Source organism: Ciconia boyciana, chromosome 1 (genome assembly GCF_034638445.1).
Source record: "Ciconia boyciana chromosome 1, ASM3463844v1, whole genome shotgun sequence".
Classification (NCBI taxonomy): Eukaryota; Metazoa; Chordata; class Aves; order Ciconiiformes; family Ciconiidae; genus Ciconia; species Ciconia boyciana.
Genome location: NC_132934.1, coordinates 216,068,012 through 216,086,163, shown reverse-complemented (window position 1 = coordinate 216,086,163; position 18,152 = coordinate 216,068,012). Strand labels below are relative to the sequence as shown.

The 18,152-nt window shown below is 43.8% G+C and overlaps 2 protein-coding genes across 6 annotated transcripts; both read right to left on the bottom strand.

Moving 5' to 3' along the window:
* Positions 1 to 571: 571 nt before the first annotated feature.
* Positions 572 to 2,833, bottom strand: NDUFC2 (NADH:ubiquinone oxidoreductase subunit C2). Its single transcript, XM_072855241.1, has 3 exons — positions 2,647 to 2,833; positions 1,693 to 1,836; positions 572 to 765 (listed from the first exon to the last, which is right to left on the bottom strand). Exons 1-3 carry the CDS (start codon positions 2,783 to 2,785, stop codon positions 716 to 718), a joined length of 333 nt encoding a protein of 110 aa, XP_072711342.1. The 5' UTR covers positions 2,786 to 2,833; the 3' UTR covers positions 572 to 715.
* Positions 2,834 to 4,565: 1,732 nt separating this feature from the next.
* On the bottom strand, positions 4,566 to 17,265 carry ALG8 (ALG8 alpha-1,3-glucosyltransferase). 5 transcript variants are annotated; one of them, XM_072850841.1, is made up of 13 exons: positions 17,137 to 17,265; positions 16,394 to 16,472; positions 14,879 to 15,072; positions 13,458 to 13,567; positions 12,442 to 12,509; positions 11,776 to 11,902; positions 11,069 to 11,172; positions 10,831 to 10,951; positions 10,407 to 10,546; positions 9,441 to 9,580; positions 7,691 to 7,788; positions 6,566 to 6,638; positions 4,566 to 5,194 (listed from the first exon to the last, which is right to left on the bottom strand). In XM_072850841.1, exons 1-13 carry the CDS (start codon positions 17,247 to 17,249, stop codon positions 4,963 to 4,965), a joined length of 1,599 nt encoding a protein of 532 aa, XP_072706942.1. In that variant the 5' UTR covers positions 17,250 to 17,265; the 3' UTR covers positions 4,566 to 4,962. The 5 variants fall into 5 exon arrangements, 4 of the variants coding, with proteins under 4 accessions (XP_072706942.1, XP_072706946.1, XP_072706945.1 ...); XM_072850845.1 differs by having other exon boundaries at positions 9,441 to 9,546; positions 10,407 to 10,505; XM_072850844.1 differs by lacking the exon at positions 17,137 to 17,265 and adding an exon at positions 16,980 to 17,095.
* Positions 17,266 to 18,152: the final 887 nt, after the last annotated feature.

The following is an 18,152-nucleotide window of genomic DNA, read 5'->3' as shown; positions in this document are numbered from 1 at the left end:
AGCGTAGGAGATTGGTAATTACATAAAGAACATTCACAAGTGGAGCAGCCTCAGCTGGAAGTGTTTCGACCTCCAGAGGTGTCAAGCACCCTGCAGTGAAATTCAGAAGAGCTCCAGATCCTCAGCGTGTCTGGAGCACGTTTGGGTTCAGTTATGTGGATTTGGGAGCCAACAACCACGTGAGAAAGTGGAAAGGTTGGATCCTGATCCCCAGCAAAGAAAAAGCAATGTAAGAATGCAAAATATAGAGAGGGGAATTAATTAGGGAGAGCATCTATTTTCACTAGCGGGACAGAATTCATTTCACAGCAAGACTTTGGCTGGTGTCTATGGGGGCTGGTCCAGAGCATGTTCAAGGGTTAGGAGAAACACCAACAAGAAATAAAAAGGAGGAATTTACATAACTACTTTCTTTTTTTATAAGATATATACTGCATGAACAATCTTCCATTTTCACAATTAAAATAACTGAAAAAGGGGTGAATCAAAGTTATTATCCTATTACAAATATCAGTCATCTATATATTGATACACCATAATGTAACAGAAGAACAAATAATTAACCACTAAGTACTTAATCATAGCTTTTATTACATGAAAGTGAGTAATGGTTCATTTTCCAAGCCATGGACGGTTGAACAGTTACAGCCAGCCTGCCGAAGTTCTCGGTAAGGAATTAGTTCAGCAGATGCATCCTGCAACACTGGAGAAATCCTCAGCGAACTGGGTGGAAATCCTCCAAAAGCTCTCCTATTCTTCTCTTCTCTACAAAAGGCAGTGGGCAGAGTTGCGAAAACCTAGTCAGCATTTGAGATCGATTCTGAAGATTTTTAATATTAAAGTGTTAAGCAAGCCACCAAAATCTGGTTTTTGCTACCAACAGCGAACTATTAGCTTGCTGCATAAACTAAATACGTAACTCTTTTTCCATAGGGCTGAACTGCAGAGCCCTGTGAAGAGATCTCAATACTAACAGTTCTTTATTTCTACAGATTCCTTCCGAAACGGCACAATGTGGATTATAATCCAACAGCCAGAGGCAGCTAACTGTGTTTGATTAGAAAATAGACCATTTTCACCAAATTTTTCCATTGCACTGCTGGGCTTAGTGCCTACATGGAGTAAAACGCTGTTCTTCACCACGGCTCTAAGCCAGCGAGAGCCAATGGTGCTGCAGGTTTCCTGACGTTTCTATTTATTCTTTTTTTCACTGCTGCTCTGCAAATCTTCTGAATAAGCTGCTCTGCTTATTTTCTGAGTATTCATCACACCGTTTTTAAATTGACATGCACTGCAATTTTACAGGAATAAACAGTAAAATTGTGATTTTACAAGAATAAAACCTGTCATTTCTGATTTTCATTACTTTATTTCTCCTTCACTGGCACAAGTTTGGTCTATTCTTGTTTTTTTTGGCTCTGCCATTTTTATACTAAAATAAGCTTTCAGGAGGAAGAGCTATTAATCGAGGCAGCTGATCAGCTCAATAAAAATATCTATTTTCCTATCATAAAATCCTTAATACTGTTGCAATTTAGATCGTGAATAAGCAGGAAAGAGTTAGTAGTCAGTACGACTTGCTAGAAAAGAACAGGTTCTGCAAGCAGCCCAGCACTGTCTTTACGTATGTTAGCACTTATTAACGGGTACGTTATGGCAGGCTGAGGTCTTTCCTAATACACCAACTTATACCTGCTGCCTTAAAGTCTTCCGGGTGCTGCCTGACGTACTCAAACAACTCTCTGTCCAGTTTGGCGTGTATGTACTCTGTACGTTTAGTAAGGTAATAGCCAACAAACCACCCCACGGTAGTGAAGAGGATCTGGCGGTGAACACCTGCAGCAGGAAGAGAAACGTCCCCGTCTCAGCCCATCTCCCGGCCCCAGGCGGGCCCCCCGCTTTCCTCAGCCCCCCCCAGACACTTCGTCCCCACACGCCCCAGTTCCTCTTTCCCCACCTCGCCCCTACAGCCGCCCCCGCAGCCCCTCCAACACCTTCACGCGCAGACCTCCCGTGGCCCCAGCCAGCCCCCAGAGAGGCCCCCCCTTTGCCTCAGGGCTCCTTCCCCCTCCCACCCCCCATATCCCTCAGAGAGTCACCCCAAATCCCCTCCGCCCCCACACGATGCCCCTTTCCCCAGCCCCTCCATTGCCTCCAATCCCCCCCCGCCATCAGACCCCTCACCTCAGGGCTCCCCGCCCTTCACTCCTGCCTCAAAACCCTCACAGTCACCCCAATTCCCACAGAGCACCCCCTTTCCCCCTCTAACTCCCCAGCCCCTCACCTCAGGGCTCCCTCCTCTTCCTCTGCCCCTGTATCCCTCAGAGTCACCCCAAATCCCACACACCCCCTTCCCCAGCTCCTCCCAATCCCCTCTAACCCACCTACCTCCCCCCAGCCCCTCACCTCGGGGCCGCCTCCCCTTCACTCCCGCCCCTACATCCCTCACAGTCACCCCAAATCCCACATACCCCCTTCCCCAGCCCCCCACCCCCAGCCCCTCACCCCAGGGCTGTCTCCTCTTCCCCCCACTCCTATATCCCTCACAGTCACCCCAAATCTCACACACCCCCTTCCCCAGTCCTCTCCCCCCAGCCCCTCACCTCAGGGTTCCCCCCCCATTCTCCCTCCCCAGCCCCGCCGCACCGGCTCGGATGACGGGGCGCTGGTTGAAGCCGTTGTCCAGCAGAGCCGCCACCCAGCCGGTCAGACCCAGCCAGGCCGAGCCCTTGTTGAGGAGAGGGGGCGGCGGCAGCGACCGCGACTCGTCCGGGAGGAACACCATGGCGGCCGCCCCGCCGCAGGTGACCGGGCGGAGCGGTGCGGCAGCGCGCTCCCTCCGCCGCGCCCGCCGCCGCGCACTCGGGTTCCGACGGACCGCTGTCCCCCTTCCCCACTTTTCCTTATTTAGCCAAAAAAAACCCCCCAAGCCCCCAGCTCACAAACCGACCTCCCCAAATCGGGCGGCTTTACCGGGGATCGGGGAGGGATTCCCGCAGGCCTGAGCCCTCTGGGTGAAGCGGGCCAGCCCCACTGCCTGCACAGTGCCAGGGAGACTAGTCTGTAATTAAATTGGGGTTTTAATTAAACCCAAAAAATCAAAACCAATTCCTTTTCAGAGCTCTTCCTACCAAAAGATTAAAGACTAAGACCTACAGTGTTGTTAGCAATAAAAAAACCCTATAAAAATTACATTAAACCAGTTGCAACAGTACCAGGATTGCCATAACCATTAAAAAATGGCATTTGAAAACTTCACAGGTCGTAACGGATTCTCAGCCTCTGTCCTAAAAGTTTCTTATTTTGCTCTTCTCCATGCAGGAGGAGGTTGAGCTGTCACCGCTCCTTAGCGGCAGATGCCAAAGCTGAGGCAGGGCTCCATGGAGGATTTTGGCTCCGTGTGTGAAGGCGCTGCCAAAGAGCACGGAGAGGGTTTTTTGGGATATCACCATTCACCCTACGCAGGACAGCGCCTATAGACGGATCAACACGAGCACCGCAGCCAGCCTACCCTGCGCAGAGCTTTGAGGCTTAGACCGAAGGTAGAATAGAGGTGGAAGCGGCGGTGAGGCACTGCCAACAGTCACAGCAGCTAAAAAGAGCATGGCAAAGTAGTTAATGGAGACGAAAAAGTAGAAACTATGAGAAAGTGATGAAAAGCAGAGTGAAGAAGTCTGAAAATGAGCTCACTGGCTGTGAAAAGTTTAAATGCACAAGCTATTTGGTTACACAAATGGCCACAGCAACTGGTCTGCTATCCACCCACTGTCCTAAAAAGAGGCACTCTCTATTTTAACATCCAAAAATATTTGAAGAACACAAAGAGCGTTAACATCCAAATGTTACTGGATGAATATTTAACATCCAAAATATTCAAAGAACATGAAGAGTGTAACCATCCTGTAGGCTAGCCCCTCTAGAGGGGGTCACGTTCTCCAACTAAGATAGAAGAAAGTTCAAGAACTGCTGGAAAAAAAACACAAACCCATCCCTTCTCCCCTCCCAGGGTCATGTTTCAGCACTGGAATCTAAAGCAGACCCCAATTTCTAGAGCAAGCTCTTTTAGGGATAGTGACATGGGGTTTAAAAGTGTGATGATGAAGCGCATCAAGCTGTAGGGAGCTGTCATCTCTGAGGGTACGTAATTCTGCAGGGGCAGAACGTGATCTACCTCTTCCTCAGTTTACCAGAGGCGCTGCAGACACTTGGGCTGCTGTCACCGTTGCAGAATTTTACATGAGTGGCAAATAAATACAATTACAGCGATATGTTTAATGGTGTTAAAACAATACCAGATTGGCTGGAACAAGGCAACCTACTCTACAAAAATAAGTATGGTTCCAAGACTATCAAAACCTCTTTGCAAAGACTGTAGGAAAGAAGGCAATCAAAGGGACAGGGACATATTAAACAACTCATGTAAAGCTTTGGATTCGGGTGTTCAAGAGTTTGACAAAGCACCTGAGGACAAGTTTCCAGCTAGACATTACATCTTTCTCGTGCAGGTGTCCCTCAAAAAGTAGGGCTTAGACATGAGATTAAAAAAACCACAAGAAATGCTTGAACAAAAAATATCAAGTTTTTAATGTACATACTCCACAGAATGCAGTTACAACATTCTCTTCTACACAGCAACGATCCCTCGTAATTTGCCACACCAATTTTTATTCAAACAGCAATGGGAAAGCCAGGCAGGTTTTCCTCAGGACAGAAGTCTGGACCTTGTTAAGCTTCACAGCTTATCCATGGCAAGTAGCATCTCACCGCACCCCATTTATTGTGACAAGTGCTTCGGATCAGAGGTATCCTCGTTGGGCAGTATAGAAGTGTCAGAAAAAAAACTCCCCTTGTGGCGATGGTTCACGTACACTGCATCTTATCAAGAGCTGTATGTCCTTGTGACAACGCCTCACAGTGCTGGATAATCTCCTCAAACCTGGGACTGGTCCCAACATCGCAGCTTTACTCAGCCTTTTGTCTAACAGAAATTCGTTCAGTCAAGACAGAGACGTACAGTTTCAGCCAAGCGTACGTGATGCCCAGAGCACAGTATACAGAGGTCAGCAACAGAGGGATAAAAGGAAAGTGCCCTTTCCAGGGGGTCAGAGGAAATATAATTTCACAGAGGATTTCCAAAGGCACTAGCTGGACGAGGTAGATTGTTTCAAGCCAGTTAAGGAGAGGCCTCTCCCTCCTGTCAGAGGAGTTAAAAACCCAAAAGGATACTGTTAAAATACATGATGATAACTAAAAATAACTATTCTGTTTTTTTCAGCTGTCACTGGTGACCAGTGCAAAGAATATCCCCCATAAGTTCACAATAAGGCTTTAAAAAACAATTTAAAGAGTTTCAGTAGGAAGACACACAGTAACAGAGTACAGCTAATTTCCTCATCATGTGGCTTTTACGCCAAGTTCCAAGATGCCCTGGAATCTAAGTAGGAATCTCAGCAGCTGCTCCACTTCACCTCACATCACTGCAGTGAATGACTGAACAGAGACCTTGATACACACATTTGTTCCACTGAAGTTGTTCTACGTCCAGAGACTGGAAATGTCAGATTTGTCTTAACCGCTGCCCCCTTCCCCCAAGCTTTCTGTAGGATGCACGAGCCAATCTCTCTTGCAAAGGACATTGGTGGTAGGGTTTTGACTGCAGGTAGTTTACAGGGGAATTCATGTTCTGGAAGGAATTTGGGTTTTTTTGGAAAGCTAGGAACAAGAAACTTGGAAAAGCTCCATCTCTAGACAGAAGCTAAGCTCCTACAGAGGTTTTTAGTTAGAGCTCTTGAGACAGAATGATTGAATTCTGGAACTCTAAGGGGGAAAAAGTCTGGTTGAAAGAGGGTCACCTACAAAAAGCACGAGACTGAGGTAGTGAATACAGGCTTACAGCATTTCCAGCAGATCCTTCACTACAGCCCGGCTTTGCCATGAAAAGTTTGGGAAACAAAAGTGGAGACTACAGGGGTTCTAAGGATAAGCGCTATCTTTGGACAAGCGGCTAAGAGATCAACAGCCTGTATAAATACACAGGATGATCTGGGCAATTACATGTTCTGACAACCAAGTGTTTGCAGGAGATTTGTTGACAAATTGCAGCTTGTAAGTGTATGTTATTTATAACCTGCCCCTTCCACACATGAAAATAGGAAGTACCACTGCAAAAAAACACAGTAGTGTTTATAACTGCTAGCACAGATAAACGATCTCTAGATAACTCGCTGTCATAAGTGCTCCAGTATCGAATTAAATCCCCACAGGCTACAACATTACAGCTTTGTGCTTTACCAGTACATCAAGCAGGTGGGGATTTCTAGCCTGCTGGGACTCACTGGGTAGCGGTCACAACGCAAGTATAACAAGGATGTGCCATAATAGTCCTAACTTAAGCCTCGCCTCCTGAGAAGAGAAGCAGAGGCAGCAGCATCTTTTGACTAGTAACACTTCAATTCGATACTTCAGCATTGGCGTTCTGCGCTGTTTGCCCCTTATGACAACACTGTTCCCAGTGACAGAAGAAACAGTTTTGTTCTTGGCTTTGGGAACAAGTTTCTTTAGTTACCTGAATAGAGATTTCAGCGAAGAGAAGCTATAAACAGTAAACAGCAGCATAAGCAGTATTTTAATTGGAATTTCTGAAATACAAAGAACATAACATACTTTTAAAATTACTTATAAAAACCTTTTGCCGTATAAATTGCAGTATCTTTAAATCCTACTAGTCACACTTGCATTGCCCAACTTAATTTCTCCAAACAGAACTAAATGTTGTACTGCTTAGGACACCTAAAAATAAGCACAGATATTTACTAAGGCAAATGCCAAGCATCATGCAATACACTTACTTCGGTTATCTATAAACATACTGAATACACTTATAATTACAATATAATAGCACTGCAAATAAGATTTTCCTATTAAAAATAAATCAGAAATTATTGGGCTGGGAAGCTTAAAACATAAGTGTCACAGCCAAATCAATGCTATCTAGTTCTAGGTTGTGTGGTAGATAAAAATTAAGTAATAGAGAAGGCAGAGGAAGTTTCTCATTTCTCAAGGCAGCAGCTTCCCTACTGCAAATAAGCGGCATCAGACCAAAAGAGTGTGTGTATGTCTGGATTTGAGCTCTCCCAGAAGGATGACAACCAATACAGTGTTACAGCGTTGTCATAGCTATGATGGCCTAGGGTTTAAGTGAGGCAAAAGGGGAGGCAGGAAGGAACATCTTTTGGTCACAAAAACAAATCCGTCCCTACACATAACGATTTAACTGCTGCTGCCATGTGATTTTTTTTGTTTAAGCACATTACTGATAGCACGAAGTAGCAGCAGCTGGGAAACAGCCTGTCAGGTTTGGGATTTCAAACTGCCTTTATCACCTCTGCTTCACATGGTTATGTTAGACAGGGAAGTTTCTAGAACTGTGACAGAATGAGGGATAACAAGTATTGACTATGACAATTTCCCATCTCTATTTCAACTTAGAGCCTATGGCTTTTCCACAGCTTTTTAAGTTTTTCTTTGCACTAGTTGGAGAGTTTGTATTTATGGAAACAGGCTGACATACAGCCTCCTGCAGCTTTCAACTTATTACATAAAATAATCCAAAACCATTACCTGCACATCATCTCTGGAAAGAACCCCACAGCTGTAAGAGGAAAGCACAGGAAGAAGGAAAACACTTTACCTGGTGGTGTGAACAACAATGGAAAAAGTGAGAAGTGCCCTGTGGTTGTCAGAATCAAGTAGATGCCCGCATCCTTTGCTCTCTGAACAGACAACAAGCTAAAAATGACAAGAATTTGTTACGCTTTTGTCTTTTAGCGAAGAAATTTAATTTCAGTGAAACACTACACAATTCACAAGAGACTGAAGAACAGGTCAGAGTTTCATAGTACCCCAGTCCTGCGATGAAGTCTCCTGCTTCCAAACCACATGGCCTCAGAGATAAAAATGCAGGAGAAAAGTCAGCCAGGAAACCCTTCCCCAGAAAACCACACACCCACTGAACACAAACATCAGAAAGGCCTGGAGTTTTCTACAAATGGTCTTTTTCCTTTGCCATCCCTACTTTTTTCTCATTCCTTTTGTTTTTCCAGTGTTAATTCCCTCCCTCCCATAAGTCCCACTTCAAGAGTTTAAGCATCACTAAATCTCTGAACAGGAAAACACAGCTTGGAGCAATACTGGTCAGGCAGCTTATGAACTATAGCCTCTCTTCTACCCAAAACAGGCATTAAGTCCTTTTGGTAGAAACGGCGTACTGTTCTTTGCCCACCATAGCGCAGAAGGTCCCTTTCCTCAGCTGGCTCTTGAACAAGCTACCTAGCATTTTAAATATAAACCACAGCACTCATCAAGGCTTGAACTGCCCAGCAGCTAAGACTACAGTATTTTTACATTTGTCCCTGCCACAGTAGATCTCTAAACTTAACTATTCAGAGGGAAAAAGAACTTAATCAACTATGCATGCTTGCCAAACTTGAGTATGACAGCAGCGTCGAATGCTTCAAGCCAGGAAAGCCAATTAATTTTTCTCTTCAAAAGGCAAAGCCACAAGACACGCGATGACTAGGTCTTGGACTTTTCGAGTGCAAAGAATGTACTGCACAGAGGCAGTAATAACAGTGGGGGAAACAAACGACCCTAAGAAAGCAGCCTGCTTTCGTCCACCACATCACATGAGCAAAACATTTTATCAAGCCTGCTCCCAAGCTGTCACTAAGAAAAGGAGGCTTCAAGGGGAAGCCAAATGAATTCTTCTAAGAGCTGTGGGTCCACATGGGCCTAAAGTCTGAACCCCATTCTTTCATAAGCATGGTTTGTTTTGGGTTTTTGGTTGTGGGTTTGTTTTTTTTTCATTATTCTAACAGCATCTGAATGAAAACACAGAGACTTTCTGTATGCTGTGCATCTTAATACAACTCAGCATTCAAAGGGACACAAAGGAGTGTATGTAGTGGGAAGGCCTGTGTGTCAGACTCCTAGACTGATGGCTTAATCACCCCGACACCATACGCTTCTGTTCTTCCAATCATCTGTAAATTAGTACAAAGCTTTGCTGTGCCCCACAGAGCTGATACGGAAATCAGCTACTCCCAGTAAAGCTCTACTTAAAGCTTCTGTCAATGCAAACTATTGTAAAATATAAGCCAGTGTTAGTATGTCATAAAAGATACTGTGTGTGTGTTTAACACCACACCGGTTTCCTACATATGCTATACCTGCCTCAGCACATTCTATTGCTAAGGCAGCCACATTTTATTGTGCCTGAAATTAATTTACTTGAAGTGCACTAAAACTTTGCAGCTTAAGGCATTCTATAAATACATTCATTTTCTGAAATATACTGCAAACAAAGTGATCCTCATTGAGGAATCCTCAACAAGTGGCTGCAGGTTCAGTTTGGCCAACTACTACGTATGAAATTCACTTACCTTAAAGGCAGAATAGCAAGGAGTATTGCTTTTTCATGCACGTGCCAGCCAAACATGAAGGAGCTCAACGCACAAAGAACAAGGCACTGAAGAAAGCCTCTGGGCCCTTGAGGTTTAAACCAAAGACAGAAAACAGAGGGCTAGAAACAACAGGCAAAAACAGGACTTCAGTGAAAAGTCTGGCAATCCTGAACACAAGCCATTGTCCAATGAGATTTTTTCCCCTGATGTTAATAAACACCACTGCACCTAGGTTGTGCTTGTGTGGCACAAGCATTATATAGCACTGGAGGAACCGTATCTATCTGGCTGTACGAGTAGAGCCTTAAGGACTTCATCAGTATAACAGGAGGGAAAAAGCAGACTGAACGACTACAGCCAACTCCCTGTTATTTGCGTTGCAAGAGCTGTATTTGAATCCATGCCACTGAACTCATTTTATCAAAGTTACTACATAAAGGTGTTGAAGCAAAAATTTCCAGTTAAAGGCTAGTTGCTCATTAGAGTGAAAGAGACTCTGTATCCAGGTAATTATTTATTGAATCTTCAATTCTTTGCTTGTCACGCGAAGAACACTACACTTACCTGTAGCACACGCTCTTAGGAACACTGTAAGCTGCCCAGACAGTTCCATCAGTATCTCTACTTACATCCTCGTTCAACTTTTATCACAAAAGGTTACTACTAGCTCAGCATGCAGAGTGGCTTTGATTCAAGATTGCTTTTAATCTCTTAACTGTTCTAGAGCTGACACAGGCCATAGTTTTAGCCATACTTGAAGAAAGTAATATTGTGTATCAAGAAAGATTAATTCCACATTTATCCTAATAATTGTTTTTATTTTTGTTTTTAAAGAAAACTTATTTGTTGCCCTGTAATTAAAATTCATATGAAGTGCATGCTAATCAAATAAAATCTATGGGGGACAAAAGACATCAAGTTTCCAAAAATATTATTTGTTCTTACCAATATAGATATGAAAGTACAGATTAACGTTGCCAATGGAGTCACAGAAGGGAGGACAGTGTGCTGAAATTCTTGAACCAGCCCTCCTGTCATTGAGGCTTTAGGAATTTTTGTGGGATCAAGAAAATTACACTTTAAACCTAAGAACAAAAAAAAAGCACAAACTGATAAATGTTAATGAAGAAAATGAAGTAGCTGAATGAAGTACATGGCCAATTTCTTTTCTTTTTTAAAAGATAGAGAAGGAAGATTGATTTCTGACCTACCACTAGAAACGTATCACGCACTAGATTATGTAGACAATCAGATGACTTAAGGCAATCTGAAAGTGTAATTTACTACCTGCATTTCAAATGGGGAAGACTAAAATCCAGAGAGCTCCATCTGCAAATAGGCACCAAACAGCAAGATTAGCATACTGTACCAAAAATGGTTAGCGCTTTATCCATGGCATTGTACAAAGCCCAGAAGTTAGGGGCCCAATAAGCATGGCAGAGGCCTCGCTTGAAAGGAAAAAGCCGTGAAATGACTTGAGGCAGCTGGCCCTACAGCAAAGGAAAAACAAGAAAGAAACAGTCTCTTCAGATGAGACATGGTTTGTATTTTTATAACACAATTTTCTACCAGTTCAGGGGAATAACAGGTGAAAAAGAGGTTATTACCAACACTATGAAGGGGCCCAATGAAAGAGCAGAAACAAGACAGACAATCAATCCCAGAAGAGTTACATGAAGAAAGCTGAAACTTCGCCACTTCAGGGATCCATCTACAAGAAGCAAACAGATTATGAAAACAGTTACTGTGGCAAGTGAGGAGGGAGATGAAGCATTCCACGCCAACAGCAAATTGGTAGCACATATCTAAAAGAAGCACATAGCTTTTTACGTCAATACATTGTTGCTTCCTTCAACAGTTAGTTTCCATTTACTTTTTCCAGATGGCAGCTCCTGCATTATACAGCCTTTCAGTATTTTCTCTTGAAAGAAAAGTACCTTCTCTGTTCACATGAGGAATATCAGACACGTTTCAGTGATAAGAAGTGGAGAGAAACTCAAAGGAGGACTTTGAAATAGCTTCTGATGCTATCCAATTGTTTCATATCCAGAATAATTCTTACAGCTTCAAACTGCCACCTGCAGTTTGTTCATGTTGGTTTTTCTTAATAAAGAACTCCCTAGAAACATGAATTCTACAGAAACAAATAAATTTCAAAGATCTTTAAAGATCTTACCAACTCTGCTACCCAAGAAGACTTTTCATTCAACCCACAGCCATTTCATTCCGATGGTATCTGCATGTCTTGACTCTTCCCCAGGCCCCACTAATTAACACAGTCCCCCAAAAGCGAGTGAGGAAAAACCCATCTTACCTGCATTATTTGCAGTAAAACAATAGGATCGCAACAAATAAATGCCATACGCTGGGGCCACATACATGTAGATGTGTTTGAAATGCAGAAGAACAGCAAAAAGAAGAGCACCCTCCAAGTATCTTTTCTGAAGGAAAAACAAAACAAAACCCAAGCTTTTTCTACTTGTTCTCCCCTTGTACTAACTTTTAATGGTCCTCTGTTGTACTCGTAAGGTGACAGGACGTTCATCATAGGCATAAAAACAAATGAGTATTTACTTAAAATTACAAACTCAGTAGTGTTATGCACAAGTGGTATGGAGGAGGAAACTATGTTGTCACATGATACTTGGAAAACTGGGATAGGCCTCACCTCCCTGCAGCTTCAGAGGTACATTATCTAAGGACTGGTGACTTGGAAGAAGATAAGATGGCAGGAAACTATGCCACGTTGCTCAGGTATAACACAGAATTTAGCTTTCCCACAGGAAACTGCAATGCTGCAGCATCAGCAAGCAATTATGGTGAGTTTCCAGTACTCCTCTTCCCCCCCCAACTCAACAAATAATGAGACATCCAGCTTAGTACACTTTCATTCGCAATCACTTCATTGGGCTGCTCATATTGAAGGTAATTAATGCACCTAAAATACATGTGGCAATAGGAAAGAGTCACTCAAGTTTACCTGACATAGTCGGGCAACAGAAAGAAGCATCAGCCCAAACAGAAAGCCATTGTACTGAAAGTGAATATCTGAACTGGAATTAAGAAAACAACAAAGTAAGCTTTCTTTACTACTATCAGTTTTCTGGGGAGACTCAAACATATAAACAATACATTCAAATTAAAATGGAACTTAAATCAAAAAAGCAACCTTAAATTCACTCCATCTAGACATGAAGTCATTACTTAACCATACCCGTAAGCCCAGACACAAAATCTACTAATACTAGTACATTATCTTGATGAAATGAAGCATAACAATCTGACCACGTATGTATCATGCAACCTATATGATATAAACCAAAACAAATAAAAGATTAATTCTCCACTTCTTGAATTTTTAAATATTAGTTTCTGCCTCGCATTGGTTAATGGCTGGAGACAGCAGCCCTCACATATCACCTACCACCTGTAAGCAGGCAACTTAAACAAGGACTGGGACAGACAAAACTAGTCCTTCCTATAAACAAATTACTGTTGTTTTCCTCCTGTTCCCTCCTCAGCTAGATCAATGCACATTATGGCAAGACTGACTCACAATAAACTGGACTTTCCAGAGGTGTTTTTATATCCTCTTTAAAAAAAACTGGCCAATTCTTATGTAACGCTAACCAATTGAATACAGCCTGAACATAAAGCACTTGTAGAGATTTTCCCTGCCATGGGACAAACCTAGAACCACACCCAGGAAGAGAAAGGCTCTCTAACACTTTGTAGGCAGGTGGAAGAGGAGCAGCCAGCAGGAACAGGCATACTGCTGCCAGACTGGTCCTCCTGCAGTTCTGGCAAATCAGACCAAAAACTGAATAATTTCTATTTTGCAAAATAATAATTCTAATGAAAACATGAAGTTATTCAACTACCCCCAGAAACACAAACAGCAGTGTTACTTGCTGTGATAGTAATAATGAGTGTGTACCACACACTGTAACAGATTAAAAAACCCCACAAACAACTTGCAACTGTTTGAAAGGATACGATCCACAATTAACAACCCAAAATTCCACAAGAGCAGAACAGCAAGAATAAATGTTGGTTTTTCTAGGATATCCTTTGCAGCTCGTTTCCCATTTACACATCTGCAGCACCTGAACAAGAACAGAAGAAAGAAAAGTCTTAATTGAAACAGCCAACAAAAACATAGTTGCTTTTAAGAGTTGAGAAGTGCACTTAATCTGAAGAAAACTATTTATTAGGATGGACAGCAATGATAAAATTCTTGCTAAATTCATCAAGGGAAGACAGTGCCATAAATAAAGTTTAGTAAAGGATTTCAAATTTCAATAGCTGTAGTATGTTCCACACGCTAAGGCTTATGTTAAGTAACTTAGTCTCAGGTTTGAGTCTCACATTCCATAATAACTGTAAAGTTGTCATAACCTGTTTGCTATCAACTTCTCGTGAATGAACCGTGTACTGCTACATCTGGAGACAACATACCAAGTTGTATTTAAGGTCCTCAGCTGGACATTAACCTCTTCCTGGCTCCCCCCCAAATATTATGAGCTATTTCTGTTGGTTAAAAACATCTTACTACTTCTCCATGTGAAGCCATATGGCCCATACTATTTTTGAAGGTAAGGTTAGATCAGATTAAAAAGTTGTGGGCAATTTGTGTTGAACTGCTATTAGTAGAGCCATTTTAAGAAAGCCAGCTCATTCATGCATCTTTGAGTCAAAACAATAAAAGGAAAAAAGTCCCAAAGCAAAGCTAGTCCATTTCAAATAAAGAAAGTAAATAAATGAGCTTAGGTAGTGCTGCAATGCAACAGAGAAATTTCTACCCAGATTTTGAGCAGGTGGAATAAGATGAGGGAATACTGTTACAGCCAAATCATTAAGGTAGGCAATGTAATTCTTAAAACATCTCCCCCTCCTACTCTTTAGGTGTAAGACAAACATTTCTTCACAAAGTCAGGGCACACTGAAAACGTACAATCTTAATATTGTTAAATTAGACTTGGAATAATCAGTTTATCATCAAGAATACCAAAAACACTGGAGTGACTTCGCATACTTGATGATACTGGCATTTTCTCACAAGTTTTCTTTATGCTTCTACTCTAGACGAACACAGTAATAAGAAAAGTAACAGGGAAAAAAACAGTTGGGTGCACCCAAGCTGGCCTGCAACTCCTACAAAATGAACCCAGGGACAGAAACAAAATACCTGTAACGTGTGAAACAGCAGCTAACATCTGAATGCGTACAAATCTGACCACATGTACGGCAATAGCATCTCCAAGAACAACAAAAAGTTATCTTGTGTTTAGCAGTGTGTTCCAAATTTTTCCTTGAATAGGTTAAAGCAACTTTGATATTTCCATGCATTTACTGTAGAAAAAGTCCATATGTTAGTGACTACCCACTGTCCCTAAAATTAGAGCATTAAGACTTACTCACGAACTGCATATATGAAAAGGATATCTGTAAAGATGACAGAAAATCTTTGGAATAAGACGGTTGCACGACTGGTGTAATTTAGATTTTCTATAACCAACATCTTGGGGTCAAAGTACTTGGCAACATGCGAAAGTGCATATTCAAACCAAGCAAAAAATGGTGGATAATCCAGGGTCCATTCTGAAGTTGCCTAAAGACAAAATGAGATTAAAAAATTTAACACAATCCATGCTGTTTACAGTCCTTCAAGTGCAGTTCATCACAGCAAATCAGCGGGTGTATTTTATCTCAGTAGTCTCTATTTAAACAGAAGCTACTTCACAATAAAGTAGCCAGCTGTATGGTGCTGAACATGATTTGAGCTGTTCTTCTGTAGCAGAGGGATGGGATGCCTTTTGATTAGTAGAAAAAGATTAAACAACATTTTGTGTATCTGCACCTAACCTATATATATCAACTTCCAGTAATAGGGTCAATATTAAAAAATACTCAGTAAAACAGCTCACAGGGAATATTTGTCTACATTAGAGGAATCATTACCACAATCAGCCTTGTTACAGTCTCAAAATTATTGTTACTCATTAGTCAACAAGTCTTGATTCTAATAAGACCTTAGCAAGATCAAATAGTATTATTTGATCTTTTCGCATAAGGACAGTTGTTACGTCTTGATCAATGATTAACTCCTTGGCTGTGGAAATAGGAGAGGAGGAAGGAGGAACAGAGCAGGTTGGGATGGGGTCTATTTGTCAGCGTGCATGTTTCTAAATGCTTACGTTATGCTGCTGAAAGGCATCCTACACTTTGGCACTGGGATCACGGTGGCATCGCAGAAATTTGTTTTACAGCAGTGGATCAGCCTGTCACAAAGTTCTGACCTGCAGAAGTCACTTACTCCTGCATACAGAGTTCCCAGACACTCACGTGGAAGAGTACTACAGACCATGATATTTATTCCAGAACTCCAGGAGATATTGTGAGATATATTAAAATCCAATTGTGTAGGCCGAGTCTATCGTCAACCTAAAGGTGATTCATCTAGACTAAAATCGATGCATGCTAGTAGTGCACCAGCAGAGGCTCAAAACTTTAATACAGTGACTGATTTCATAATGTGTCTACACATTCATATGATTCATTCTTTATCATAATAACCGTGTATCATTAATGACAAGGAGGAAGAGAGCAGCAATTTAAGACTACCATGTAACTTGCTCCTGTGTTACACAGCCTTTCTAATAATCCATGTGCCTTAACTGTCTTTTCCATTTCACCTTCATAAGTACTAGCAGCTTCCCCAAACAACTCTAATTTTTTAACTAAAAGCTATACAGGGCCAACAAATAGTGATTGATATGTTTCTGAACCACTGCTATACAGCTACCAACCATCAGTATCCATGACATACTTTCTGCAAATAAAAGCCCTTCTTCTCTAGCATTCACATAGGCTGACATACCCAACACACCTGTAATTTATATACAGCTAGAAAACCCCAAACGTGTACTTACTTCATAGTACCACTGAGAGAGGGGTAAGTTGTGAGTGATGGCAAGCCAGTTCCTATGTACTTCAAAATCTGTGGAATAACTACAGAAGGTTTATATTAGGAGCCACATACACATACTTAAAGGAGAAACATTTCAGAGCACATCATCACAGGTAGATAAAAAGGAAGCCTACACTGATCAGCTCTAGGGCAAGACTTTGATCAAGTAACTCAAACAGTAACAAAGATGCTGCATGAACTTTGCGCCAAGAACACATACAGGCGACTATAGGACAAGAATTATTTATAGCTCGGCCTTTTCTGACAACTAATGCCAAAATTCCAGGTTCTGACTGACTTTTTACAGCAATTTGAGGGTGTTTTTTTGAGGAAAAAAAGCTACGGTGTCTTAGATTAAAAAAAACTACGGTGTCTTAAGATTAAAAGCGTTAATGTTTCAGCACATTTAAAGGCCCTCCCGAACAACAGCCAGCCGGAACGGGCTGTAAGCGCCTTCAGACACCAAAGCAAAGCTATTTCATACCGCCGAGAGCGCGAAATATCCCGCACCACCCTGCTCCCCACAAGCGCCCGAAGGAAATAAGGACCTTCAGGACACGAGGGCCTCCTCAGGAAACGCAGCACCACGCCTGCGCCTGCCCCTCCCCATCCCCGCCTGCCCTGAGGGAGCGGCGGAAGCCAACCGCCGCCCTGGGGGGCTGACAGGCCGTACCGACCCCCCCCAGCCCCGCGAAAGCTCCTTACTACGCGGGGATGAGGAGGCACTTGAGGAAGGACACGCCGAGCGCCAGGGCGCGGAACCAGCTCCGGCCGCCCGCCGCCATGGCACGCCCCGTCCTGACAGAACCGCCGCGCATGCGCTGTAGTGGCGGCGGCCCGCCGGCACTGTTTAAAGCGCACGGCCCCGCCCACGGCAACGGGTGCGCATGCGCTGCGCTGCCCACACCCTGGCTGCTGCCTCGGCTGCAGCACTGCGCATGCGCCTGAGCTGGGAGGTGTAGGAGGGGTGCTGTGTGTGGGGCTTCGATGGGGTGGGGGTGGGGGCGTGGGGTGGGGGTTCAGGAGTGGGGTGGGGTTGGCTGGGGTGGGACCACCAGTGGGGTTGGGTGGCTGTGGGACCAGGTATGGAGCTGGGTGGTGTGGGGCCTGGGTCATGTGGGGTTGGGTGGTGTTGGGCCTGGGTGATGTGGAGTTGGGTGGCTGTGGGACTAGGTACGGCGTTGGGCCTGGGTGATGTGGAGTTGGGTGTTGTGGGGCCAGCAGTGGGGTTGGGTGGCTGTGGGACCAGATATTGTGTTAGGCCTGAGTGATGTGGGGTTGGGTGGTGTGGAACCAGGTATGGAGCTGGGTGATGTTGGGCCTGGGTGGTGTGGGGTTGGGTGGTGTGGGGCCAGCAGTGGGGTTGGGTGGCTGTGGGACCAGACATGGTGTTGGGCCTGGGTGATGTGGGGTTGGGTGGTGTGGAGCCTGAGTGATGTGGGGTTGGGTGGTGTGGGACCACCAGTGGGATTGGGTGGCTGTGGGACCAGGTATGGAGCTGGGTGGTGTGGGGCCTGGGTGATGTGGGGTTGGGTGGTGTGGAGCCTGGGTGTTGTGGGGTTAGGTGGCTGTGGGATCATGTATGGAGTTAGGTGGTGTTGGGCCTGGGTGAGGTGGGGTTGGGTTGGGTGGCGTGAGGCCGCTGTGGGGCTGTACTTGCAGCTCCCTGGGCTTGGGCTGCTGCTGGTGTCCAGCATCTCAGTGAGGAGGGGACAGGCTCT